At 42.9% G+C, this 13,631-nt stretch overlaps 1 protein-coding gene across 1 annotated transcript in view; it reads left to right on the top strand.

Moving 5' to 3' along the window:
• LOC135250085 (dedicator of cytokinesis protein 2) overlaps window positions 1-13,631 on the top strand; it is an 80,741-nt gene that overhangs the window by 1,656 nt on the left and 65,454 nt on the right. Inside the window, exons 2-15 of the mRNA XM_064326014.1 lie at window positions 1,460-1,543; window positions 2,083-2,123; window positions 6,058-6,113; window positions 6,370-6,466; window positions 7,365-7,513; window positions 7,731-7,866; window positions 8,540-8,697; window positions 9,241-9,322; window positions 9,893-10,028; window positions 10,353-10,428; window positions 11,067-11,143; window positions 11,248-11,498; window positions 12,240-12,338; window positions 13,294-13,366. Coding sequence (XP_064182084.1) covers window positions 1,460-1,543; window positions 2,083-2,123; window positions 6,058-6,113; window positions 6,370-6,466; window positions 7,365-7,513; window positions 7,731-7,866; window positions 8,540-8,697; window positions 9,241-9,322; window positions 9,893-10,028; window positions 10,353-10,428; window positions 11,067-11,143; window positions 11,248-11,498; window positions 12,240-12,338; window positions 13,294-13,366 — 1,515 coding nt within the window. The remainder of the gene's footprint in view (window positions 1-1,459; window positions 1,544-2,082; window positions 2,124-6,057; window positions 6,114-6,369; window positions 6,467-7,364; window positions 7,514-7,730; window positions 7,867-8,539; window positions 8,698-9,240; window positions 9,323-9,892; window positions 10,029-10,352; window positions 10,429-11,066; window positions 11,144-11,247; window positions 11,499-12,239; window positions 12,339-13,293; window positions 13,367-13,631) is intronic.

The following is a 13,631-nucleotide window of genomic DNA, read 5'->3' as shown; positions in this document are numbered from 1 at the left end:
TATACCACTTTAAAATACAAGAACATTAAAGGTACAGTATATACACTCTGCTTGTTCTTATGAATTCTATGCACTTTCATTCAATATTTACATTCTAACTGCAATGGCATACAATGTATAAAATCTACGTGCACTCACAAAGGACACTAAAGAAATGCATCCTTTGGATGCAATACAACACTAACATTCTGCCTATTTTCTTGGGAGCATGACAGTTTTTTAGGACAGTACGCTACCTGGATTAAAGGAGAGTTCTTTACTTAAAGAGAGGTTTCACTGCAATACCCAGAATTCAAGAGTGCAAACTGAGCGATTCAACTCAGTTTTGGAGAAGCCTAATATGATGGTAGTTTACTAGTGTTATCTCATGGTCATATGTCAGGTCATATCTCAGGTTCTATAACCTTTCTAGATATTGTACAGGCTAGCATCTGAAGACAAAATGTGTCTTCACTACTACTCATGCCAAAAAAGAAATAGGGATTTGTATGGACATCTTAATTTACCTTTTCAGCAGCAAGTTAAAGGAAGTTGACTGCAATTCCATGTGGTTGAGGTCAAGTGTTGTTTCAGCAAACTCAATAGGAAACTGCAGAGAAAAATCTGTTAATTTTTGCTTGAATAATTCTATTTTAAAAAGCTCCAAAAAATGTTTATTCAGTTGGACTGGCACTACAATAATGATTGAGGACAGCAGATAAACACAGTTTCCTGAGTTCAGACTGATTATTTTCTTAAATGAAAAGGCTGCTACAGACAAGAGCATTAAGTTGAAGAAAAGACCAAGACAGCAAATCAGAGAGGTCATTGTCAGTATCAATGTGTCATAAAAGATTCTCTCTTCACAAAAATGACTCAGAGGAAATGGCAGGTAATTAAGGCCAACAGTGGCAGATAGAGAATTGGGTTAGCATGGATACAGAGGTCTAATTCACTGGCAGGAATTACACCTAAATACACTAATGACCTGCTGTCACAAGCTCTTGACATGCTGTTGCACTCGCTTTAATGATCTCCTATTGTAAGGAATCTCATCACGTTACAGATGCCTTAATGCCATTCCATTATAAAAGCTCTCATGATTTGCTATTGCACCCATTGTAATTGCCTGCTGCGCACAGGTGCACGTATACACACACACACGCACACACACACTTTTGACTTGCTATTAAATGTGCCATAATCGCCTTTTTTAAAAATGTGCTCAAATAACTTGCAATTATATGAACTCTTGTACCCTACTATTGTGCCAACTTTCATTCTGACTGCAACACATTGTAATGGCATGTTTCAAGTGATCTCAAGATTTGCAGTTACACCACCTGCTGGCATGTTAAAAATGAAAATCATGCTTGTCAGACTGGAGCAGTTTAAGGTGTTACGACACTGCACTTAAAATGAACTTGAATTCTCACCGCCCTCTCCTCCATCGTCTCTTCCGTCTGTTTCTCTGACCCAGCTAAGTGGAATTTCAGAGGCAGTGGGGAGAAGCACCTGTCTCTGGAGGTGGGGGACACTGTCCACATACAGGAATCCTGTGAAGGCAAGCATTTCAGTCCCCTCACACCACGGGGGCCTAACCCCGGCATCCAAGACAAAAATAAGAGACAGCAGTAGTTGTACAGTACCACTTGAAGCATGGGGTTGCCAAGTATGCAGTACTATTGGCTGCAGTCCAGTGACAGTAAGAGTGCAAGTTTACAGTCAGGGACATGCATGTCTGGCAACCTCCAACTCATGCTTGTATTTACATCGCTTAACAGAGCAAACATTGCTTCTGTCTAGTCATTCGAAGTGGTACCACACTTAGCGTGCAGACCATAGATATTGTCTAACATTTTTGTACTTGTCAGAAAGGGATGAAATTGGTATCGAGCTTATCGTCTAACTATGGGTAAGATAGCCAAAAAGCTAATTTAATACCAAGATCAGTTTTAAAAAGGCATTTATACAATAGTAATGTTAAAGAATAAACATATTTTTTCACGTCATGTCTATGCGAGAGTTAGTGCTTCTGTTCACCATTGAATAAGCTGGCCATCCACATGTTCTGCTCACGCTTTCTGTTATCTGTTGTTTCAGGCTGGTACAAGGGCTACCTGACCAAGAACAAATCACGGCAGGTAAGAAGATTAAAAAGTGCGGAACAAACAAAGATGCTGCTTTGGTCTTGTGTGTAACTAGCATGTTTATTGTTTTACTATGGCAGAGCAGTGCCAGTGTAGTAGTGGAACTGAGTGGTTGAGGCATGTTCTAAGATGGCTGCAGTACATTTGTAGTATGGTCATGGCCTTATTGCAGTATAACTGTGATCTGATTGCAGTTTTGTTGTAATCAAGGGCAGAGCTTGCCTGTCATACACATGGGTGTGAGTCATGATGACATGAATATAAGACCTAAGTTAGTGTGTATGTTTGGGTACTCTGCCCCCCCCCCCCCTCCATATGGATGTGCCTCACATATGGCACCCCCACCAATTCTGCTTCTGGTTGCAGTGGTCATTTATGGTGTTGCTGCAGCAACAAGCGATTAAAATATTAATCCAGAAATATATGCAGGGCTTGGAATTTCCACTTCTTAAATTGATCGCATATATTGAATATTGCATACTGATTGCATGTACAAATTCTCTATAGATGGTACAAGGTACCATACTGGTTCAAAGGGACCTCAGACAGGAAGGGAGTCCGAACAGCAGCCTTGAACAACTCTTGAGGAGAACATTGGTCTTGGCGGTGTTTGTCTCAGGACTGGGATTGCTCCCTGATAAATAACAACCATAAATATATACAGACAGTGAATGTAAATGCAACCTCTCTCAGACGTGGACAGGGAGAAAATTCTCCAGTCAAAATGCTCTTGTTAACCTTGGTCTATAACGAGCAGGATGTAGGAAGACGTGTGTGATGAGCTGGACCTGGAATATAAGAGAAAGAACAAGACCTCCGCAGACTGTGTTTCACTTCTTAGCATGTGACCCCGAGGCAGGCTCTAGCATTTTTGCTGCCCTAGGTGAAATCACAGAGCTGGGGGGGGGGGTTTGGTAGCAATCGTAGACTGGAGGTTGGGGGCAGGGGTTATGAATGCAATGCATTTGCACAGTTTGGCTTCTTTGGCGCTCTACAAAGTAAACTTATTGCTGTTCTGGTAAGGAAACTCCTGCTATATAAAATGCTACTGTACTAAAGAGAGCATGGGGTGGTCAGATAAACCAACCATGCTCTAAATGGATGCTTGTCGGTTTTAGTTGAAAATAGCTCCTGACCTAGCAAACTGCGTTAGTTTGAGTACAAGTGGGGGCATTTTGGATTACAAAAACAAGTACATAGACAAAAGAGCCATACAAATGCAAGTATTGGATATACCAAAAGTGAATGCAATGTAAGTACATAGTATATCGACATTTAAAACTTTTTTACTGAATCTTATTTGGTGATCTGAGGTACTGTTCTGAAAGCTCAGAGGTTATTAAAAAAAGTAAGTTTTATGATGTGGGTTTCTGTGTAATAAGTGATTTGGGGGACGAGGAGGCTCCTTTTATTTTACTGCCATTTATTGCCCACAGTGCTGATAAGGGAACAAGCGGCATTGTTGGCGTGAAAGCAGTCTGTTACAGGCACTGAGCTCGAATTTGTGTCGTCTTTTTGGCCCATTTTTTAATAAATGTTGGATCTTTGCTTTATTACCATTCTGTGGATTCTGGTGCCCATGCCACTAGGGGGCAATAGAGAAAGTGTTAAACAAACCTATTTGTTAACTACCCCCGCCTGTGAACTCCAATGTCTGGAGTTCAATACTACAGTACTTTCTAGACAATCTCAGCCTTCCCGAGTTAAGTAAATGGCATTCAGATCTTTCACCAATACAAGCAGGTCCAACCGGTCAGTTTTTGAACTGAGGAATCTTTAAGTCAGAGATTCTTCAGACCGCACATGCTGTCTCTTCAGTGTAATACAATGTAATAATGCACCATCTGTAAAAGCCTCCTCAGACACAAACAATTTGGGGAAAACATGCATATTCAGCATTGATCCTGTCAATTAATTTGTCATATTGAGCAAAATCTTTTCTTTTTTTTTACCTCCTCAACAGCCTCTGTCATCATTTTAAAACACTTATCATTACTCAGGGGAAGTGGCCAGGTAACCATTATCTTACTTTACTGTTTGGCATATTTATGGTCTCCAGCTAATACCGTCTGAAGGAAACATTTACATTTAAAGAATAAAAACAAGAACCACTACTTACTGTACTTCAATCAAATAAGATGGAAGCATTCAATATTATATTTAACATGCAAAATATCCATTGTCAAAATGTTTTGAAAACTCAGTTATCTTTTCATAAATATCCTCCTATCTGTCAAATTATTGTTATCATTATTCCACTCTGAAATCTTACACTCTTGTAATTGCATGCAATCAAGATCTGCTGAAAAAATAAAACACAATTAAATAGCAACACGTTAAACATCCTTCTCTACTTTCTAGCAAACCACTACTACTGTATGTAACAAAATCATACGTGAGAACCAACACCCTTGGATAGATATTGATTCAATTAAGAATCATAAAGGTTTCTAAAACTTTACAAGCTTTCCAAGACAGTTTTAGAAAATCAATACGGACTTCAGCTAATCTGGCACCACACAAACTCCCCTCCGGTTGTATAGAGCCTATACTCTTTCTTGGCAATAAAGCCATCCTTCTGAAATCATGAACACAGATTCAAGACAATACAGAAAAAAAAAAATACAATACAGCAAGTACAGCACTTTTCCTGGAAAATACATAGCTGTTTGGGCCTTCAGTTGACAAGGTCTATATCCCTGCAAAACTGCAGGGGAGTTTGTGTGGTGTCAGGTTGCCAGAAAACCATTGATTTTCAGAAATTGTGTATTCAGTATATTCGCAAGGTGATGTACAGCACGGTTTATACGCCCGCCTGAATGAACCGAAGCCTGGATTCTAGTGGTGCTGACAGGGAGACGAGCCAACTGGAAGTTTCAATTGTCCAGACTACTCATAATTATAGCACTGGATTGGGGGTTGAGTAGAGCAAGTGGCTTCACAACTTTTCTTACTGTACGTTGCTTAGGAACAGGGCCACTGACACAATGTTCACTGTGTGAAGGAGAGCTTGTCATCCAGGGTGACAGCAATTTCACACTCAGGTTTAATCGGAGATGCCAGAAGCAGGTGGTTTTCACGGATCTCAGCATTTCCTCTTTGCCCATGTGAGGCTGTAGCAGATGGTCAACTCAGCACATTCTCACCAGAGAAAATGGGCATCTGTATCTGCTTGGTCATTCTTATTCTTAAAATAAATAAATAAATAAATAAATAAACACCACCCCAGTTTTTATTCATAATAATTGTGAGATCTCCTGTCTTTTGTCTACAGTTTTTATAGATTTATTCTGTGAATATTATGTAAATATATATATGTATACATAGACAATAATACTGATAATAATGAACCAATTTTATTAAATGTTTTTTATGAAGCACAAATGAATACTAATATAATTGGACTTCATACGGGGCAATTATATTTTTTTACAGAAATTTCTCAAATGCCAGGAATTCTGGGAATACCTATAGTATGGACATCAAAGTGAATGGGTTGGCTAGAGCAGTATGCCTTACAAACAATTCTAGCTGAGAAATAAATCTAAATTTTTTCTTTTCAGGGCATGTAGCATTACCATGCTGAGTTCAATGAATATTAATGATGAAGGGATGTACTCAGTCAGACTTGAAATTGTGGATATGAGAAATAGTGTGTTCTGTGTATTGCAATAGATTTAATAGTTTATTTTGAAAACCTTTGGAGGAAAAAAATATGTGAAGACAGCCGTACGATGCATTGTTATGGCTACTGATTTGCAGGTAAACTGTGTAAACTGCATTTACTTGTCTTGTCTTAACTATGTGTGAAATACCAGACAGGTGTAGCTTTGATCTACTCCTGTCTTTCCTTTCTATTAGGTGTATACTCAACTGTTTTATTGTTTTATTGTTGAAATAAATGCTCTGAAAATGATCTTCTCTACAGGGGGCATTTCCAGCCAGTATGGTCCACGTGAAGGACGTTATCATAAAGAAAAGGGGGTGAGGTTCTTTTTGGAACTCCAGCAATCACTACAGCAGTCATTGAGCTGTACTGACACTACAGCACTGACCTGCAGCACTGACAACACTGCACTGACCTTGCAGGACTGACACCACAGCATTTACCCTGCAACACTGACAACGCAGTACTGACAATGCAGCACTGACACCACAGAAGTGATTACATTACCAAACTGACATCACATCTTTTTTTCACACCAATAAAAGATATGATAATACCTGTGTTTGTCTGTAGTGGGCAAGATGTGGTGACTTCAGCAGAGATGCCCCTAGTAAAAGAGGTGACCACCACACTGCGGGAATGGGGAACTATCTGGAAGAACCTTTATGTGGTAAGGACTATGCTCTGTAGCTCCTGCATTTAATTTAACTACAATTGCTTATAGTGTATTATAGCTGTATAAACTAGCTCTGCCCTTACCTGTAAAAAATGGGAATTATGTGTGCAATAAATGTACTAAATCCATCCGTCTTTTAATTGGTTCTTATAACTAATGTTGGGATTTCTATCGCGTGAGCCGGGCACCCGTGTCACAAATTTGACTGTGGTGCCATAACTCTCATGTTGACGACAAGCACTCAGTGTAATGTCATAGAATATGAGTCCAGTTGGTTTATCCAACTGAGCCTCCTGCTCTCACAACTCCCTCTTAAATCCAGTTCAGTTTGCCATATCGCTGGAGTTCCATTTCAACTACGTCAAAGTGAGAAAGTCACGCTTTGAATTAAACAACTATAAAACCTGGCTTAAGGCAGTTTGCTGTAAGTAAAAACAATCGGTTTTAAGAATATTGAGTGGAACTGAAGTGGAACTGAATGCATTTAGTGGAATTGAAATAGTCGATGGAATGAAAGCGCAGATGATTGAATCTCTATATTCCCATTTTAAACTTGAAAGGGTAGTTTTTGTGTGCAATGAAGTATGTTTTATATATTTACGTAAGTTGTATTTCTAAGATATTTTAGAGGTTTCCGATGACTTGGCAGCTGTTGAAAACATACATTAACTAAACATACATTACTAAAGTATTTTTTAAAAACCCAAGATAACTCCCTACACTAATCAGAACGAAACTCAACCCTGGTGCAAAATCATGCATGTTTTTTATAATTGTGTGAGTATAAGGGGACATCATCTCCAATGCATCTCTCTCTGCTGTATATATTTCCCTACCTTCCCCTCTCCTCTACTTCCCTCCTCTCTCTCTCTCTCTGTCTCTCTCTCTCTAGATGAATAAAAAGGAGCGTGTGCTGCAGGTTCAGAGGCTGATGTGGGACCTGATGGAGTGGCGCTCCCAGCTACTGTCTGGCACGTTGCCCAGCGACGAGTTTAAGGAGCTCAAGCAGAAGGTCACTTCCAAGATCGACTACGGCAACAAGTAGGGAACCTCCGTCTGCCACCACGTCCCCGTACCTCTGCCCGACTTTCCCCAGCTAACATGAATCACTGCTGTTACAGCAGACAGCAGGCCCAACATGGCCACATACGGTAGCAACCTGCGCGGCTGTCCGGCCTCACTTAAAGTGGCACGGGTTGCTACGGTTACAGTGCTGGTCCTCACAAATTCAGAATCAATAGGTAGCTTTCTGTCGCAGGATCCTGGAGCTGGACCTGGTGGTTCGGGACGAGAACGGGAACATCATGGACCCGGAGAACACCAGCGTCATCAGCCTGTTCCGGGCGCACGAAGACGCCACCGTGAAGATCACAGAGCGCATCAAAGAGGAACAGGTGCGGGAAGGAGAGAGGGAAAGCGAGGGATAAGAGGGTGGAGAAGGACAGGAAGACAGGAAAAGTGAACAAGTGCCTGATGTATAGTGGCACAGATGTAGCATGATGCTGGGTCTTATGGTATGGAGGACAGAGAGTGCTAAAATAATAAATAAATTCATTTAAGTGTAAATATGTAGAAATGTACAAATCAACACATACAAAGTATAAATATAAATAAATTATGTATAGAAATAGATAATATGGAAATAAATGCAGAACGATATATTGATGTGCATATTTTTTTATTATTCATTTATTACTTTATTCATTTGCACATTTATTTCCACATGTATTTATTCAGCTTTTTCTACTTTTATTTATGGTTTTCTTATAACCATCTACCCGTTTCAATCTACCCATTGGGTCCAAGTAGCTAAAAAACTCACAGACAGATGTCTTCACCATTCACTATGCACTGGTAGCGTTTGGTTTGCACCCGGTTCTTTATTTAGTGGACACCCGCCTGTCTAATTTTGGATAAGTAATTATTCAGAGAAAAGACGGACAGGTTAGAGGCTCCTGGCCAGGGACGTAGTAATTAATTAATTTATTTATTGCACTATCAGTCCTTCATAAATGTAGTTACTCTAACGTGTATGTGTTTGAAATGAACTCTCTGTCCCACTTTCAGAGTAACACCCAGGCAGATCACTCAGGGATCTCTGCGAGGATCCAGTCGTCCCCCACTCACAGTCTCTACGTCTTCGTCCGCAACTTTGTGTGCCGCATCGGAGAGGACGCTGAGCTCTTCATGTCCCTCTACGACCCCAACAAACAGGCTGTCATCAGGTCAGGAGGGGAAATACTTTGACCCGTTCTCCATTTCCCTCTGTTCTCTTCTGCCCTCTGCTGGTGTGGAGGTATCAGTGACACCTGTAAAAAATGTGTTCCAGATGCTCATTCTGTCACTCGAGCGAGAAAGAGCAGCGACGCCTACTTTTATTGGGATTTTGTGTCTGCCTCTCTTTTCTCACATTGTCTGTTTCTTTCTGCTTCCTGTATTCTCTCTTTCTCTCCCTCTTTCTTCTTCCTCTCCTCTCGCGCTTTCTCTCGCTGTATCTCTGTCCCACACTCGCACTGGGCATTAGAGGCGGCTCGGTAATATCCCATTATGCTGTCTGTTAGAAGAGCGGTGTGATCTGACATTCATGACAGCTGTCAGTCAGACCTGTCAATCACATCTTCTTACACCTGAGGCAGTTTATCCAAGCTCAGCCACCACACAACAGCTTTGCTGTGACGATGCGTGTGACAGGAAGGCGTGTGCTTTGTTTTTCCAGTCCGAAAGCGCTTATTCAATTTTACCTCTCTTCCTCTCACTCCTCCTCACAGTGAGAACTACCTGGTGCGGTGGGGAAGTAAAGGCTTTCCCAAGGATATTGACATGCTGAACAACTTGAAGGTTGTCTTCACAGTAAGTAATCACTGGAGAAGAACCACCTGTTCCAGCTAGAGTAAATTCAAAATGCAAGATGGCATGAAGCAATGAATTATTCATTCACGCGGTCCAATTTAATACGAACGGGCAGGGAATTACGGCAACGTGCACTATCAGTGGGAACATCTTTTAATTAGATGTTCTCAAATATTTTTATACTGCGGCACTCTACCTCAGCGTGCTATAGCCTGTATCATGACCACAGCCTGTTCTCTCTGGGCAGCCATGCTTTCATTCACTCTATAGTGAGGCTCCACACACGGATTCCACATCCTGGAAATAATTTGTCTTTGATTAATATCTGTCATGCTAGACGGGTAATTTCCTACCAGCACTTAATTGGATAATTGGTGGTGAAATTCATGGCATGTTATATTAGGGTCTTTCGGGTGAGGAACATATAAGCGCATCGTAATTTGGACTGGCGTTACATTGTTACACCCATTCCATTTGTTTATTGATATTAGTTCTGGGATTGTTTGCTAGTTTTAGAACTGGTTTTGTTCTCTCTCTCTCTCTCTCTCTCTCTCTATCTCTCTCTCCCAGGACCTGGGAAACAAAGACCTGAGCAGGGAGAAGATCTACCTCATCTGTCAGATCGTGCGGGTGGGACGCATGGACCTGAAGGAGACGAACACCAAGAGGTGCACGCAGGGCCTGCGCCGGCCGTTCGGAGTCGCAGGTACGGCACATCCATGGCTCCGCCCACTGGCCCCGTGGCCCCGCCCACTGGCCCTGGTGTCCGTGTTGAGGCAGGTCAAACCAAGGTCGGTTTTCGGATCTCCCTTTATAGTCTGGCGCCTCGCCCCACCGAGAATGTCCCTCCGCTGTGGAGTGTCCCGGTGCCTGGACAGGTTTCGGTTCAGTTTCGATTCGGCGCACATGCTTCTGTCTCAGAGCAAGGTCCCACCCACGCCACATTAAGTACCTGTTTTTGTGGGCTGTATTTAATGCTGTTTTGCAATGCAGTATCGTTTCTGCCTGACCCTCTCTGCTCTACATGCAGTAATGGACATCAGTGACATTATCAAAGGGAAGACGGAGTGCGACGAGGAGAAACAGTACTTCATCCCCTTCTACCCGTAAGACTCTTTATCGTCCTCCTCCTCCTCCTCCTCCCCTAGCCCTCTCCAGGAAAGATGGGCAATTTGTCGAGTCGGGTCTCGGACCAGTCGGACGGGGAATTGTGGATTGATCTTGTGTTATTTCGGGGGAAATAAGTGTCTCTTGCTTCCCTCCTTCCTGGCGTTTTATGATGAAGTGCAAACCCTCTTCTCACAGGCTGCAGTGTAAGCACAGCCTATGCAGCCTTAAAATGGAAAAATGCATTTTTTATCCAAAGCATAAAATGACATGAGAAAGCTTAAAAGAATATACTGGTTGTACTGATGCTTAATTTCAAATTCATGCCCTTTATCAATTCAAAGGCACAACATTTACATATGAACAAAAATGTAAAAAAAAAGAAAAAACATGCACAAAATGACTGATTACTTACAGCAATAAGTTTGTACTGGTGTTCCCGGAAAAAGGTTTATTTTTATAACGCGGTTCCCTGTTTGCTGGTAAGCAGCTCAACGGCTCAATTCTGAAACTGGCATATGGACTTCAGTTCTGGTTCATTACCGAATTACTGTGTGGTTTGCTTTGTGGCAATTAAAATGATTCATTCTCTCTGGCTCTGCCTTCCTTTCTCTCTGTGTGTTTGTTTTCTTCGCAGGGTTGTGGCCGAGAATGACTTTCTGCACGCTCTGCTTAACAAAGTGACGACGGCCCGAGGAGACAGCGGAGGACAAGGTCGCTCCCTTTCACAGGGCCGTTAGCGCGCCCACTAAACCGTAATTATCACGTCTGCGGCTGAACTATCCGCAAAAAAAACCGAGCCCTCTTCTGCTCCGCAGGGCTTTGGGTGACCATGAAGGCCCTGGTGGGCGACATCCTGCAGATTCGGAAGGAGTACCCCCACCTCGTGGACCGCAGCACCGTGGTGGCCCGTAAGCTGGGCTTCCCAGAGATCATCATGCCGGGCGACGTGCGCAACGACATCTACCTGACGCTGGCGGCCGGCGACTTCGACAAATACAACAAGACCACGCAGAAAAACGTGGAGGTCATCATGTGGGTGTGCGACGAGGAGGGCAAGGTGGTGCCGGTGAGATTGCCTCTTCATCTTCCTCTTCCTCTTCATCTGGGGTGGGATCAGAGTGGAGTCCTGGGTACCTGTGTGTCCGTGTGTGAGCGTGCGCGATTGCGCATGTTCTTTTGGTTGTTCTGAGAGTGGGTCTGTGCTTGTGGGTGAAACCAGGACCAGGACAGTGTCTAGAACGGGCTGAGTGCCGCCTGCTGGAGGGTTGCTGAAATGCAGGTTCCCATTAGATGATGCACACAGCCCACAGTCACGGCTCCTGTGGGGATATACTGTGTTGTACGCGGCATGAATAGCCTCCAAATGGCCCTGATCAAACACACTCTCTGTTGCCATAGGGGTCCATCACTGCCTGTCCCTGGGGTGGGTGCAGTAGAGCTGAGAGGCAATAGGAGGGGGTGAGAAGGGAGCCGGGGCTGATGGGATTGAAAGGAGGAATGATGGAGTGAGAGAGTGTAAAGTGGGGAGAAAACATATAGGGAGGTGAGGAACTGTGAGAGAGGGTCAGAGATAGTAAAGAGAGAGCGACATGTTGTGGATGGATGAGTTAGAGATTTTGGGAGTGGGAGGGTGGGGGGAGTATTTAATCGGTGTAGGAATGGGTTGAGTCCCATGGGCGTGGCTGGTTTTGGTAGGCTTCATGGTGAGGGTGTATGGGGAAGACTGTGTGGGTGTGGGTGGATGGGGAAGACTGTGCAGGTGCGGATGGCTGCGGTGCCATATTGTGCCATTCTGTCTCCACCCCAGAACTCCATCTGTCTGGGTGCCGGAGTTAAGCCCTCCAACGAGTACAGATCTGTCATCTACTACCAGGTGAAGCAGCCTCGCTGGATGGAGACGTTCAAGGTGAGGTCTTTACCCAAAATCCCCAAAAAGGTAACACACTTTCCACTTCTGTCACACCCTCTGAGGACACGAATGAAAGAGAAACGGAGGGATGGAGGCCCATAAAAAGAGCGCGAGAGAGAGAGAGAGAACGTAAGAAAGGAGAGGGTCGACTGAAAATGACAGCCCTCTTTCTCAGTGAGACATTTTTCTGACTGGTCCACTTGAGCTTGAAAAGGACTTGTGTGGGGGGATGAGAAAAGTTGCAAAATGGTTTCTCCGGGACGCACCAGCTCTCTCGGCCCAATTTTATTGTTCACTCTGTTCTCTGAAGAGGCTTAGAACAGCTCAGTACATTTACGTGCTGGGTCGTAGGTCCCTGCAAGGATTTTAAGGGAAAGATATTAAAGTATGCTACCAATACCTGGCTAAGGGAAAGTGTCTCATTATCTTTCAAGTCCACACCTGTTAAAATCCCTTGCAAGCACACAGGGGCTGAGTTTAATTTCCGTATGAGGATTTTTATTTATTTATGGAAGACCTACTTGGTTGATTAATTTTTGTGTATCATACATTGTTAACATAAGATCCTGTGTAGCTTTTTATACATTAAAATATGCCGCTACCATTTTGCCTCCACCATTTTTTTGGTTTTATTCAGATGTTGTCTCTGTACATAGTAATGGACAATCACATTTCATCCTGTCGAAATATTTTTAGATCACAGAACTGAACTGAATAATTATGAGAAAAAAACCCATCTGAGAAACTTCAAAGGAACTCCATTAAAACATTGCTAATTGCCTGTTGTTTGGGGGTGGGAGGGGGCATGAACAACATGAACTGCACATTTACACTTGTATTTTGGCACTTGCACTAGTATATTTGCAGTTGTACTATTTTTCGTTCTGTCATAATAACCTGGACTAGACGTTGAAGTCGTGTACTCGTTCTCACAATGTCCTCCCACCACTAGGTGGCAATCCCGTTGGAGGAGATGCAACGGATTCATCTTCGCTTTATGTTCCGCCACCGCTCTTCCCTGGAGTGTGAGTGCTTCCCATTGAATTCTATGATGCATACGCTCTATGGTGCCTCCCTCCACTCTTCTTTCAATACCTTCAGATGGGAAACTGTGACTTGGACCCAAGCCAACTGCAGCTGAACAACTCTCTCTACTGTTCTGTTTTTCCCTCTCCACTCAGTTACACTTTTCCTTTCAAATTACTTTATTGGAAAGATAATTATAATGTTGTGTTTCCAAAGAAATTACTTAAAGTAGACTAGTAGACAAATAGCAATGGAAGCAACAGG

Source organism: Anguilla rostrata, chromosome 3, assembly GCF_018555375.3.
Source record: "Anguilla rostrata isolate EN2019 chromosome 3, ASM1855537v3, whole genome shotgun sequence".
Lineage (NCBI taxonomy): Eukaryota > Metazoa > Chordata > Actinopteri > Anguilliformes > Anguillidae > Anguilla > Anguilla rostrata.
The sequence above is the reverse complement of the archived record's forward strand: the minus strand, read 5'-3'. Positions and strand labels throughout refer to the sequence as shown.